The sequence below is a fragment of the Myotis nattereri genome (genome assembly GCF_964212035.1).
Source record: "Myotis nattereri genome assembly, chromosome: 6".
Lineage (NCBI taxonomy): Eukaryota > Metazoa > Chordata > Mammalia > Chiroptera > Vespertilionidae > Myotis > Myotis nattereri.
Window position 1 is genome coordinate 10,250,836 of NC_138081.1, and position 12,624 is coordinate 10,263,459.

Below are 12,624 nucleotides of genomic sequence, written 5' to 3' on the forward strand. Positions count from 1 at the left end.
ATTCTTAGCTATTAACTTAATATTTTTGTCCTATTCTTTCCTCTCCTCTGAGATTTCAGTTAATATTTATGTTAAACTGCTTGTTATTGTCCACAGAGCTATTATAGTTTTCACTTTTCTATCTTTTTATGTTTCCGTTTGAGTTTCTGTCTTCCCTCATGTTCACTGATTCTTTCCTCTACAGTGTTCAGTCTGCTGATGAGCCCATCAAAATCATTCTTTATCTCTAATATATATTTCATGTCTGTTATTATTATTATTTTTTTTGCTTTTCTTTATATCCTCACTCAAGGATATGTTACTGATTTAGAGAGAGGAAGGGGAAAGAGAGAGAGAGAGAGAAAGAAAAAGAGAGAAACATCAATTAGTTGCCTCCTGTATGCTCCACAACTGAGGGATTGAATGTGCCCTGACCTGGAATTAAACCCGCAACCTTTTGATGTACGGGACAACGCTTCAGCCAACTGAAAGACCTGGCCAGCCCTTATTTCCTTTTTAAAAATATAGTTTCTATATTTCTGCTGATATTCTCCATCTTCTTATTAATGTTATATACCTTTCCCAGTAGATCTTTTTGACATGGTTTTCAGTTATTTTAAAGGCCCTGTCTGGTAATTTCAACATTTGAACCATCTCTGGGTCTTGTTCTATTGAACTGTTTTCCCTCTTGCCAATGGGTCAGACTTTCTGGCTTTATCACGTCTCGTACTTTTTTTTTTAAAATGTCAGAAAGTGTATGTAAAAGAACAGTGGAAACTAGAGTAGAAAGGGCAGCTGTTAGTGTAGGTGGGTTGAGTCAGTTAGTCTGTAAACTGGGCCTGGGCTTTGTTGTTGCTTTATTTGGAATCAGTTCACCACTTTCACGTTAGTAAGGATGGGATCAAAACCTTGCTTTTAGCAGGACTTGGGGTTTGATTGTATGAAGGGTTGAACTCATTTCTCCCATGTAACTGTATTTTGGCGTGCGGTTGAGGGGTTCCTCTTTAACTCTCTAGCCCCTCCCCCAAATATAGATGGTTAATGTTCCTGCTAAACGTCTCTGTCCTGATGTCTTTTGGCTATCTCTTGGTAATCCTCTGAGATCAAGATTTTTTTTCTTCTAGCCACTGTAGTCTGCAGATCAAAGCTCTGGCCAAAATCCATGCCTTTGTTCAAGACACGTGAGTCCTGCCCCCTTTACAGGATTCATCTACTCCAAGGGAAGCGCTCTCGGTTTTGCTCCTCCCCCTGAGCTCTTTGTTTATTTCATTTCAACAAATGAAATGAAAAATATGTGCTCTTTTATCTCCTACTCGGCTGTGGCCTGTGAAGGATGCTAGAGAAGCATCTGTCACGAACTTGTCCTCAGAGACTTTATGATGTCTTTGGGAAGGTGGGAGTGTCCTAGGAAAAGGATGCAGAAGTTATTAACAGTGTATCAGCGGGTGTAGAGTACATAACTCAGGAGACCCAGAATAAAGAGTGGTCAGAGAGGAAAGGTGGGCTGGTTAGGGAAGACCTCTGGCAGGGGCAAGCATAAGCTGATTCAGCTTTCTGAGGCCTAGTGATGTCCACTGGGATGGACTCACTGGCCTGTGTGAGCAGAGGAGGAGCCAAAATGGAGCGCTGGTCACTGGAGGAAGGGTGTGAGGGACCCTGGCAGCCAGAGGTCAGGAGGGTGGCCTCCTCCTTTCCCTTCGTGGTGTTAAGAGGAGGTTGTCCATGTTGTACATCTGAGCTCCCATCTGCAAGAGGCAGAGCCACGTGAGTGTGACAGGCATCTGGGCTGACGGCAGCGTGGCCTCCGTGCGTGTGCACACATTCGTTCATGGGCTCCTCTCTGGGCTTCTGAGGGGCGCACAGGAGGCACACCTGTACCTCACGCAGTTCCAATCACTTGCTGGCTTCATTTTCCCAGGACCCTGAGTGAGCCTCGGCAGGCAGAGATCCGGAAACAGTGCCTCCGTCTTTGGGGGGTGAGCATCTTGACCCCAGTCCCCAGGGGGGTGCTCCAGGGCAGGGAAGCTATAAAGAAGAATAGGTTTGATTCCCAATCGCCCCATGAAAATGTCTGCCTACCCGCACAGCATTCCAGAGCTGGCAGTCTCAGCATTGCTGGGTGTTACCTCCTTGGGCCTTTCACTGCCAGTCGGGCCCTACAGCTGGGTCATAAAGGACACAGGTGGTGTGTGAACAGGCCTCATTTTGCCGCTGGTGGCTCTGTGTAGCAACCGTGACCATAGCCCCAGAGAAAGGGAAGTGGCACATGGCGTGTGCTACCACAGGGCCTGAAAGGGAGCGGTGACTGCATTACCCACCTCCGCCCCTTCTTTCTAGCCTCCTGTGCTACATGCCGTCTGCTCTTCCCCAGTCTGACCTACCCCCTCACTCACGTAGACTAACACAGGCTTGGTCAAAAGTCCATTTGAAAACCAAAGCTCTCTGCTGCCTGTTTTCAGATCCCGGACCAGGCGCGTGTGGCTCCTTCCTCCTCGGACCCGAAGTCTAAGTTCTTTGAGCTGATCCAGGTAAGTTTGGTGTCTGATGAAAATAAAGTCAGAGAGGCCTGACTCTAGATGTGGGAGGTCTCACTGAGACCCCAGATGCCTGGCTTCCAGAGGGCTATGCAGGCACCACTGGCTCCGGGGGCTGGGATGAGTGGGAACCTGGGGTGTAGTGTGTTGAGTCCCCGAAAATCCATCAGGCTCCTTGAAGATTCTTGTCCTGAGATATGTTGTGCTCAGCATTCCTGCCGACCAGGCGATGGTGCTGGCAAATATAGGGTCCCGTGAGATTTGCCTGCAGAGGAGAAATGAATTATGGGTTGAACTGGGGCAGAGGAGCTGGGCAGAGCGCGGAGGGGCTGCCAGGAGAGCTCTGTAATGGGTCTGGCCTAACCCTAGGCTCCCTGTCCTGTTTCTGATGACCTGGTCCTTGGAATTCTGCCTTTTTTTCTACCACCCGCCTTCCGGCTCTTCCCTGGGTTTCATTTGAATCTGGCCCAGGTCATGGGCCATTGCACTGGTTTCGAGAATGAGGTTGAAGATGGCCTCAAAAGAATAGCATGTGTCCGTTTTTCTGAATGGGCCAGAGAGATCACTTATTTGCTCTCAAATTGAATGCTGGCAAGTCCTTGCCTTCAGCTTTATTGAAAGGGTGACTTATATTCTGGTGACGTTTCCTTGTAGCTCAGGTAAACCCGTCTGTACTTGGAGACTTGGTGTGGTTTCCTTTCCCAGCCTCCCCTAACCGGTCCTAAAGGAACACTCCAGGCAGATGGAATCGCAGTTAGTGCTTGGTTAGGGAGAGCTGGGGTGGAAGGGATGTTTCAGAGAGCATGTGCTTCCTGCCCCTCACCTTCCCAGCCTGCCCCACTCCTGTACAGGCACCCACACCCGTACTGAGCACCTGTCCCTTCCCCCAACCCAGCCGTGTTTTCTCTGACCCGGGGCTGCAGGGCACTGAGATCGACATCTTCAGCTATAAGCCCACGCTGCTCACCTCCAAAACTTTGGAGAAGATCCGCCCAGTGCTCGATTACCGCTGCATGGTGTCTGGCAGTGAGCAGAAGTTCCTCCTGGGCCTGGGGGTAAGTGCAGCGGGCTTCCTGCCCAGCGAGGGCAGGGACTTGCCTCTGGGAATCTGGACAGCTGCCTGCCACTCAGTGCATGTTCTCTTGGTACCAAGGAACTTGGGCTTTAACCCAGGGAAGCTAGTTCATGAAACTTCACTTCCTTTTTTCCTGAGTTAGCTGTTTTCATTCATTCTTTCATTTATGTATGTATTTGCTTATTCATCTCTGCATTGCTAATGGGAACACTGCCTCTTGCCTTGTCATATGGAGCTTCCTGAGCTAGTAGGATGGTCAGCAGGCCCATCTGGCTTGAGCCTATGTAATTCTTACTTTTTTTGTGTTTATCTGCACCTGAGGATATTTTTCCATTGATTTTTAGAGAGAGTGGGAGGGAGGAGGAAAGACAGAAACATCCATGAGAGAGACACATCAATTGTTTGCCTTCTATAAACCCTGACCAGGGTATGTGCCCTTGACCGGAATCGTACCCAGGACCCTTCAGTTCACGGGCCAATGCTCTATCCATTGAGCCAAACTGGCCAGGGCTATGTAGTCGTTTCTTTGCAACACCACCACCACCCCATGTCATCTCTTCTTGCAAAGACACTACCTGGACTTACCTGGGGCCTTGGATTTCCCTCAGGTGTGAGCAGGGAAATCTATGGTGAGCTGAGGGAAATCTTTGGCAGTTCTGTATGTTACTTGATGGGTCAAGTCATCCTTGCTGTCTTTCCACTCCGACTTATCTTTCTATATAATTTTCTCTCTCCTTCCTCACTTACTTTCTCTATGTCCTCTCACACTTTACCTTTTTTTCTGTTACTTTCTTTTCTCCCCTCTGCTGTCTGGACCCTTTACCAAACCTACCTCAGACATATACACTAAGCCAGATCTTTCTTGAGGGTCACTAATCATGGACTTAGGCCTTTTGAATGGTGCCCTGGGTCTGTACACCAGTACTGAGGCTGTGGAGGACGACACAGTGTCTTATCACTGAAGTACAACCCACTGATCTAGACATTTTCTTCTGACATCAGCTGTAGCCACCAACTAAAAGCCCTTTTAGAACCGATCCTCTCATCCTTCAATCTCCATGGTTGCCTGACCCAGCCCTTTCTCTCTACCCGTAGAAGTCACAGATCTACACGTGGGACGGCCGCCAGTCAGACCGCTGGGTCAAGCTGGACCTGAAGACAGAGCTGCCCCGGGACACCCTGCTCTCTGTGGAGATTGTCCATGAGCTGAAAGGGGAGGTCAGAGGTGGTTCTGCTCATGTGTCCTGGCCCTGGCGCAGCTGAGCCTGGCCTTTCTCCCAAGTTAGCGGGGCTATAGTGTATGTTGTGCTTGACTGTCCCACCCAGGGCCGGGGAAGGCCTGCTGATTACTCCTTCCCCCGAAGCAGCTGGCGTGGTATGTTCAGGTAGGAAGGGCCACAGTCTCCGTGTGCGAAGGAGGAAACCTTGGTCATCTCTGCATCGAGGCCTGGTGGGCCTGCTGGGTATTTTTTAGCTGCTGATTTAGTTTTTAACCAGGGAATCCTTCGGAAAGAAGCAACTTTCCCACGAGCTTTGGATGTTACAGCAGATGGGTGACTTTCAGAACAGTCCGTGGGAACAGTTGACAAGGGTGGGAAGGTAGGCCCTTGGCTGGAGCACCATGGTGGCAGCCTCACCGGTTTGAGATGCATGGGCGTCATCACCCAGAGCCTCAGCTCTCTGTGCTCAGGAGCCTCACCAGTCCGGGCTGAGAATCAGCTGGGAGGGAGGCAAAAGAAATACCCTGTGTTTAGAGCCCTACCCTTCCCCGGCTGTAGGTACAGTGGTGGGCGGAGTGGGCCCCTTGGCCGATGCCTGGCAAGGTGGGCAGTGTACTTGTCCTTCTAGGGGAAGGCCCAGCGGAAGATCAGTGCCATCCACATCCTCGATGTCCTCGTGCTGAATGGCAGTGACGTGCGGGAGCAGCACTTTAACCAGCGGTCTGACCTGGGCCCTGGGGGAGGGGAGGAGGGGGGGTGGGCCAGGGGTCCTCTGTGGCAGCAGTCTCCAGGCCTTGGCCCTTCACCAGGCCTTCTCTGCTTAAGGGCATCCTTAGAGTTCCCTTCCTCCACCCATGGGCTGGTTCCAAGGGCAGGGTGAGAATTGGTGCTGGCACTTCAGAGTTTGCTAGGGCTTGGGCCTTGCTGCTCGTAGATACGCACACTCCTGTTTTGCTACAGCTGTTCAGATCACAGGAGAGATTTGTGTTCAGGTTGAATAAGAGGGTAACCTTATGGGGAGAAGGATCTTCTCTAAGAACATGTCTTATGTGTGGTGGTCCCACTGAAGCCAGTTCATCAGGAGCCCACCACTCCAGAAGCACTTTTGTTGAAAGGAGGGACAAAAAGCAGCGACGTCTTGCACCAGGATGCTGATGTCACTCTGAGTTGGTTCATCTGGCACCTGTCGTTGTGGTGATAGAACGGACATGTCCAGTACAGATGACATAGAAGTTCTGGAGGCAGTGCCTGGGCGCAGCTGAGGACACACTTCAGGGAACCAACCAAGATGTAGCGAGATTAGAGATCAGAATCCAGAGAGAGGGAGAGGGCGTGCAGACAGACGTCAGTGGACAGGGGCAGGGTGAGTTCCCAGGGGACATGAGAGCTGCCTCTTGGAGCAGTTTGCTGCAGATTCAGGAGTGTTGTCCATTGGAGCCTGGAGCCGTGAAAATGCCCTTGGGTGGGGTCTGGCTGGAGGCACCGGGCTTGGGTCTGAGTGAGTGTTTGGATTGTAGAATTCAGCTTGCTGAGAAGTTTGTGAAAGCTGTTTCCAAGCCTAGTCGGCCTGACATGAATCCCATCAGGTAAGCATATCTCCCTCCTCCCCAAACCCTTTCCTTACTGCTTCTTTCTGGCCAGTGCCTCCTTCCCTGTCCTGAAGGGGATGGGAGGGCCCAGTGTCGGGACCAGACGAGGTTGGTGTTAGCGATCAGACTGCCCTTGATGAGTGCTTTGTTTGGGGGTGCTAGATAGGTGGCTCCTTCACCCGAGAGTAACTCCCCATCCTGCCGGTCACAGTGAGTGAACCTCCACAAGATTCCTGCCGAGGGCTGAGATGTCCTCATTTGCGACGATGCTCTGTCCTCATTTATGTCGACGCTGGACACTCGTGCTTCTGCGAGCTCACACCTCTGAGAGTCACGCATTCATTCACACGGGTAGCATTAGCATATCACCTGGCCTTTTCACTCTTTTCCAGTGAGAAAAGGGCCCAGAAAGAATGGGAGTTTTGAACGTGAAAAAGAGAAGGATGGTTTGAAGGAGTGGGACCCTTACTGCTTGGGAACAAGGCCAGGGTGCGCTGCCTTGTTGGGCCGTGTGAGAGCCCCAGGGTCCTGAGGGAGCAGACGATGGAGACCGGCTTTCCATTGCTGGGCCAGGGTCTGAAGTTGTTTCCTCTGGGACTTCATCTGATTAGAGACTGAGATGTCTATTTATACTTTATCAAAATCATTATTTTTAATATGAATTCACTTAAAATTAAATCCAGGACTGAGAATGCACTTTATAGATGTCCTCGGAAAGTCTAAAAGCGGTTTCTTCCTGTGCTCGCCCTGTCCTATCTGCCTGGTCCTGAGGGGCAGCTCCCAGGGACCCTGCCTCTGCTGCTTGCGGCCTGGCTGCTGGGTCTCTGGGGACCTTCCCCAGGGGCAGTTCCCAGGGTGCGTTCAAGGGTCCCCAGAGGTGGAGAGCTGGGCATCAAACAGCTCTCCAGGAGTCGTGCACCCGGGTAGGAGCCCCCCTGCCCCCTGTGTAACGGGCCTGTGAGGACTATTGGGGAGTAACTGCTCCAGGAAGGCCTAAATCCCATGTGGTCAGATGTGGGCTAGCGCCGGCACCTTGGTGTCCAGCCTCTGTAATGGTAATGACGAGCTGGGGTGGGATGCGGGCAGAGACCTCTTGGCCTGCCCGCCCCTTCCACTCTCTCCCGCCTTCCATAACCATAGTTGCACTCCCCAGTTGCCCTGGGGTGGGCCCCAGAGGATGCTGGGCAGCTCTGAAAGCTAGTGTTTGTCTGTGTAGGATAGCAGTGTGCCACGCTGGGGGTGGGGGGGTGGGGGGCATGTTTTTGAAGGGTTGGTGGTGCAGGGCCTGAGGCAGAGGGCAAGGACAGGCACAGCCTCCTGCCTATCAGCTGCTGCTGGACAAGAATGACCCCCCAGGAAGCCTTTGTCCTCTCTCCATCCCTCTGCCCTCAGGGTGAAGGAGGTGTACAGGCTGGAGGAAATGGAGAAGATTTTTGTCCGGTGAGTGACTCCAGCAGGGTAGCTGAGGATTTGGGGAGTTGAGGTGGGCGCATGGCAGTGGCCAGGATTTGCTGTCTTTTGTGGAGATCGGGTGGGTGGTGAGTTGGCCCTGGCAGCCTGCCTTTACCCCGCCTGCCTTGCCTCCGGGCAGCGTGGCTGCACTGCAGCCAGGAGCCCGGCTGAGAGCTGATTCAGCACCCTGTCAGGAGGGGAGCAGGTGGGTGTGTGTCAGGCAGAAATACGGGCTCATTGCTGCTGTAATAGTTACGATTGTCCCTGTGAGGGCAGAGCAGCAAGCTGCTTGAAACACCATAAATCCCAGCTCCTGGTGCTGACAGAGAGATGGAGCCTGGAGGGGAGGGAGGCATAACTGCTTCCTTGGATTTTTAGTTGCGGAAGGTGGGGAGGGGGTGGTGGGGGGAGGTGGGAAGGATAGCTCAGACCTGTGGGTCACATCCTGGACGTGCACCTGCTCTAGCCTCAGCTCTCAGTGCTCTTGCATTAACTCTGTACTGGCCTCAGTGATGTTATGGGTGGTAGTCAGTAGACCAGTGGCAACCGTGGTGTCAGATCTTATCCTTAGTGGTGTCACCCTGAAACTCCAGCAACAGCAATCTGTTGGGGGCATCTGTCCCTTCCCACCTGCCTTTGCTTAGTTGGGAGTTCAGCGCCTAAGCCTGAGCTCCGAACCCAGCACTGGACTCACTTGTGTGGCTTGGAGCAATTCACTCATGTCTCTGCCTCAGTTTCCTAGTTGAACTAAGATAAACTATTGTGGTTGGTGTGATTTTGACGATAGCAAGAAACTATGGCTAGGGCTTCCTCTCTCTCATGCACACACTCCATTTCCTGCCCGCATGCCTGCTTGGGAACCAGGTTGGAGATGAAGATCATCAAGGGCTCCAGCGGCACCCCAAAGCTCAGCTACACAGGGCGGGACGACAGGCACTTCGTGCCCACTGGTCTCTACATCGTCAGGACAGTGAACGGTGGGTGATGAGCGACTGTTTTCTGTCCCCGCCTCCCTCAGGGTGATTGGCCCAGGTCCTGCCTATGCCAGAGCTAGGGGTTCCCTATGAATGTGGGTAGCAGCCAGGCTGGCATTTCTTTGAGGTACATGGGGGCGGGCGGGGGATTGTGTGCCCTGAGCCTCTTCTGTTCTGTGGTGGGTCCTGGGGTTAGGTTTGGGCTGGGAAGAGAGCCCAACTCGTATATACATGTGGTGTCCTCATGGCAGGAAGGGGGTGTTCTGGCAGATCCAGAAAGTCCGGCTTGGCCATTTGCGTGCCCTGTAGAACCCCCGTCTTCAGGGCCTCTGCTGGGGTCCCACAGATGTTGCCCTGGTGCAGGTTAGCAGGCCTGGGGGGGCTGGTTAAGCCTCTTAGTTGTCCTCTGGAGACGAGGGCTGCGTCCTCACAGGCTGGTCTCTGCCTGCACTTTGGGGAGGGAAGGAAGAACAGAGTGAAGGAGGGCACACCCTGCATTGGCTGCCCTGTCCCCTTGGTCACTGTGTCCTTCCTGGGCTCTTCTTCTTCTCCTCAGAGCCCTGGACAATGGCATTCAGCAAAAGCTTTAAGAGGAAGTTCTTCTACAACAAGAAAACCAAGAGCTCTACCTTTGAGCTCCCTGCAGACGCCATTGCCCCATTTCAGTAAGTAGCCTGCCCCTCAGCAGTCCCCCGCACTGCTGCCAGGATGCCAGCCAGTCCTTTGGGGCACAGCCCAGGTACTAGGACCAACTGCTGCCAATGCAGGGGCTCCTCTGAGCAAGGACCAGACTCCTCTCTACAGGGGTGTGGAGGGCGGCCTCTCCAGGGCGTGGCTGGGCTTGGGCAGTAAGCTCAGAGAGAGGAGAGGGATGCCAGGACCTGCTGGATGGTTGGGGGTCCTGGGTTCCGGGAAGGATCCCACTTAGGGCACCTGCCCCATGGAGCAGCTACTGCTTCCCTGACTTGCTGACACTGTCCTGGTGGTGCGAACACGCTGAGTGCCCACAGCCCTGCCTCTCGTAACTCCGGGTCCCAACTGTCCTTGTCGGGACCCAGTGTCCATTTGCCAGGTTGTTGATTGTAGGTTTAAGCAGCCATTCCGATGGATGCTAACAGCAGCAGCAGCTGTTTATTGGGAAAATGTGGTTTCCTAGGAAGTGAGGAGTGGGAGCTTTCTGGGGTTTTGGCTGCCAGAAGGAAGACCCTCAAGTGGCATCGTTAATAGTGATGCCAGGACCTGCTGTGATGGTTGGGGTCCTGGGTGAGGGCCTCCCCACTTAAGTTCATCCCCTAAACCAGTTGCCAGGGGTGGGTGGTAATCTCTTGGTCCTGCTCTCTGGCTACAGCCCTCTGATTTCCTTCCTTCCCAGCATCTGCTACTATGGCCGGCTTTTCTGGGAGTGGGGGGATGGCATCCGTGTACATGACTCCCAGAAGCCCCAGGACCCGGACAAGCTATCCAAGGAGGATGTCCTCTCCTTCATCCAGACGCACAGCGCCTGAGGACCCGGGGACGCCCACTCCTACTGACCGCCCTGCTGTTCAGAGTTAGGGTGCTCTACCTGGGCCCCTCTCGAAAGGGACAGGAGAGCACAGCCTGGCCATGAGGGGTGGATGGTCTCCTCTCCATCTCCCCTGAAGAGCTTAGTCGGGGGCCATCAGAGGACACTCACATGTTCCTTCTGGGACACCTTTCAGACTTTCCTCCCCGGAGACCTGCCTGGGAACTGTCTCCCCTGCGAGGACTCGGCCTGGAAGACGCTGCTCCTACGTGGTGTGCGGTCAGGGCCCAGGGTCCGTGGGGCTGCGGAGGACGTGTCAGAGCAGCAGGGCTTTGGCTCTGTTCTCTCCTGTATCCTATAGACTCACTTTTCTGAGTTCTGTGACTGCCCTGAGGGTGGCCCTGCCCCAGCTTTGCCCAACTTTTTACTGGGCCAACCCTTAGTGGGTGAGGCCACTGTCGGGGGCTGGCCAGGAGCACCTGCTGTACAAATCAAGGTTGTGTTTCTCTGAACTTGCTCTGTTTTGATGCCAAGTTGGAGAAGATTTTCTTGTCTTGTCCCCCCACTGCCTTGGTCTTCCCTGGAGTTCTCAGCCTAGGCCTCTGACAGTCCCGCAGGCCGGGACACCACACCAGGATGCAGGTCGCACTGTCTGGTAGTGGATGTGACTGCCTCCTGGGGTGGTAGAGCCTTCCTGGGCCCCATCCCCTTTTGACCCAAATCTTGGGCAGCTCTAGAAGGGGAGGAAGCACCCTCGGAGCCCTGCCTTTTTCTGTGCCCCAGCAGCAGTGGCCCCACTGCAACAGAGGGTACTTCATTTGCCTCAGCCACCTTGCTACCCTTCCCTTCTTACCCGTAGGGGGTACAGTCACTTTTGCCATTCTGTGGTGTTGGCTGAGGGGGAAGCCGGGCAGTAGCTTTGGGTAGGGATGGCACTGGTGGTGGTTTTTAATGGGAAATACCCGCCAGAGACGTTCATACAGGCTCCAGAGGGCCCCCTCCCAGTGCTAGACTGGTTTCCATGGAGATAGGGCACTGAGGCTCCCTGTCAGGTTGGAATTGGCTCCACCCTGCGGTGAGGGTGTGTCTCCAGCCAGTACCCAGCTCTCGTGCTTCCCCCCCCTTCCCCGACCCCCAGGTTGGCAGCAGCACTGCTAAAATGTTGTATTTCCACCCAGTTGTGGGTATATGTGTGTCTTGCAAAATCTTGGATCATTAAAGATAAACATATTTTTAATGCCTGTGTGGCTCTGTGCTGGGGCTGCTGCTGGTTGTCCTCCGTGTTTGGTCTGGGACTGGCTTCGATAAAACAGCTTGGGCTGAAGGCGAAGGGGAGGAAGTTGTGCTGGAAGAAGAGAGGGCTTGTTTAATCGGAGCCTCGTCCAAGCTCAGGGCTCTCAGAGCTGCTACTTGCTGCCAGAGAGCGGCCCAAGGAAGTCGGCAAATTATGCAGCTTCTGTTAGAAGCCAGGATGGGAGGATGAATGAACCTACAGCCCAGCAGGGTAGGGAGGCACCTTCCCCCTTACATAAATCACACAGCTCACTCTGGTGATACTGTGACAATCCAGGATCAGTCTGTGACTAAAATAACAGAGGTGTCAGACCAATTAGTACCACTAGACCAGAGGAAGGAGGGAGGGAGAGAGGATTGTGCCAACCCCCAGCCAGCATCCCTCCTTCATGTGCCTGCACTGGGGGCTGTGCTTGGGGTGGGAGACACGCAGGTGCTGAGGGCACCTCCCACTCCGGTCCAGGCTAGTTCCTTCCCCAGTCCCATCACTGCTGGTTTCCTCTAGACCAGTGGTTCTCAACCTTCTGGCTCTTTAAATACAGTTCCTCATGTTGTGACCCAACTATAATTTTCGTTGCTACTTCATGACTGTAATGTTGCTACTGTTATGAATCGTCATGTAAATATCTGATATGCAGGATGGTCTTAGGCGACCCCTGTGAAAGGGTCGTTCGGCCGCCAAAGGGGTCGCGACCCACAGGTTGAGAACGGCTGCCCTAGAGCCTGCCTGCACTTTACCTGGCTCCTTCGCCCTAGCCTCCTGGTCCTTTCCTGAGCTCCCAGGGCAGCTCCTTCCCATGTTTTACTTACCTAATTGGGGCGGTCTCGGCTCCTAAGCCCTTCACCCTTTTGGTTGCCCTGTCCTGTCTGCCTTGCTCCAGCCTCCCCGGCATCCTGGGCCCTGTGCTGGGACTAGGGCTGGGGGATGTGCTCAGAGGCAGCGTGTGATGTCTGTGTTGGCGGCTCCGGCCTCCCCATCCTGTCGGCCCCACCTCTACCGCTCC

At 53.6% G+C, this 12,624-nt stretch overlaps 1 protein-coding gene across 3 annotated transcripts in view; it reads left to right on the forward strand.

Moving 5' to 3' along the window:
- Positions 1-11,563, forward strand: part of CMTR1 (cap methyltransferase 1) — a gene marked incomplete at its 5' end in the record, with an annotated part of 64,044 nt that extends 52,481 nt beyond the window's left edge. For 2 of the 3 annotated variants that reach the window (XM_081094477.1, XM_081094476.1), the window contains 11 exons: positions 1,104-1,160; positions 1,898-1,955; positions 2,439-2,507; positions 3,437-3,568; positions 4,684-4,806; positions 5,437-5,528; positions 6,326-6,394; positions 7,790-7,837; positions 8,714-8,826; positions 9,380-9,488; positions 10,196-11,563. In XM_081094477.1, coding sequence (XP_080950603.1) covers positions 1,104-1,160; positions 1,898-1,955; positions 2,439-2,507; positions 3,437-3,568; positions 4,684-4,806; positions 5,437-5,528; positions 6,326-6,394; positions 7,790-7,837; positions 8,714-8,826; positions 9,380-9,488; positions 10,196-10,328 — 1,003 coding nt within the window. In that variant the 3' untranslated portion in view covers positions 10,329-11,563. Of the gene's footprint in view, positions 1-1,103; positions 1,161-1,897; positions 1,956-2,438; positions 2,508-3,436; positions 3,569-4,683; positions 4,807-5,436; positions 6,172-6,325; positions 6,395-7,789; positions 7,838-8,713; positions 8,827-9,379; positions 9,489-10,195 lie in introns of all 3 variants that reach the window. The other variant, XR_013996177.1, reaches the window with a different exon arrangement.
- Positions 11,564-12,624: the final 1,061 nt, after the last annotated feature.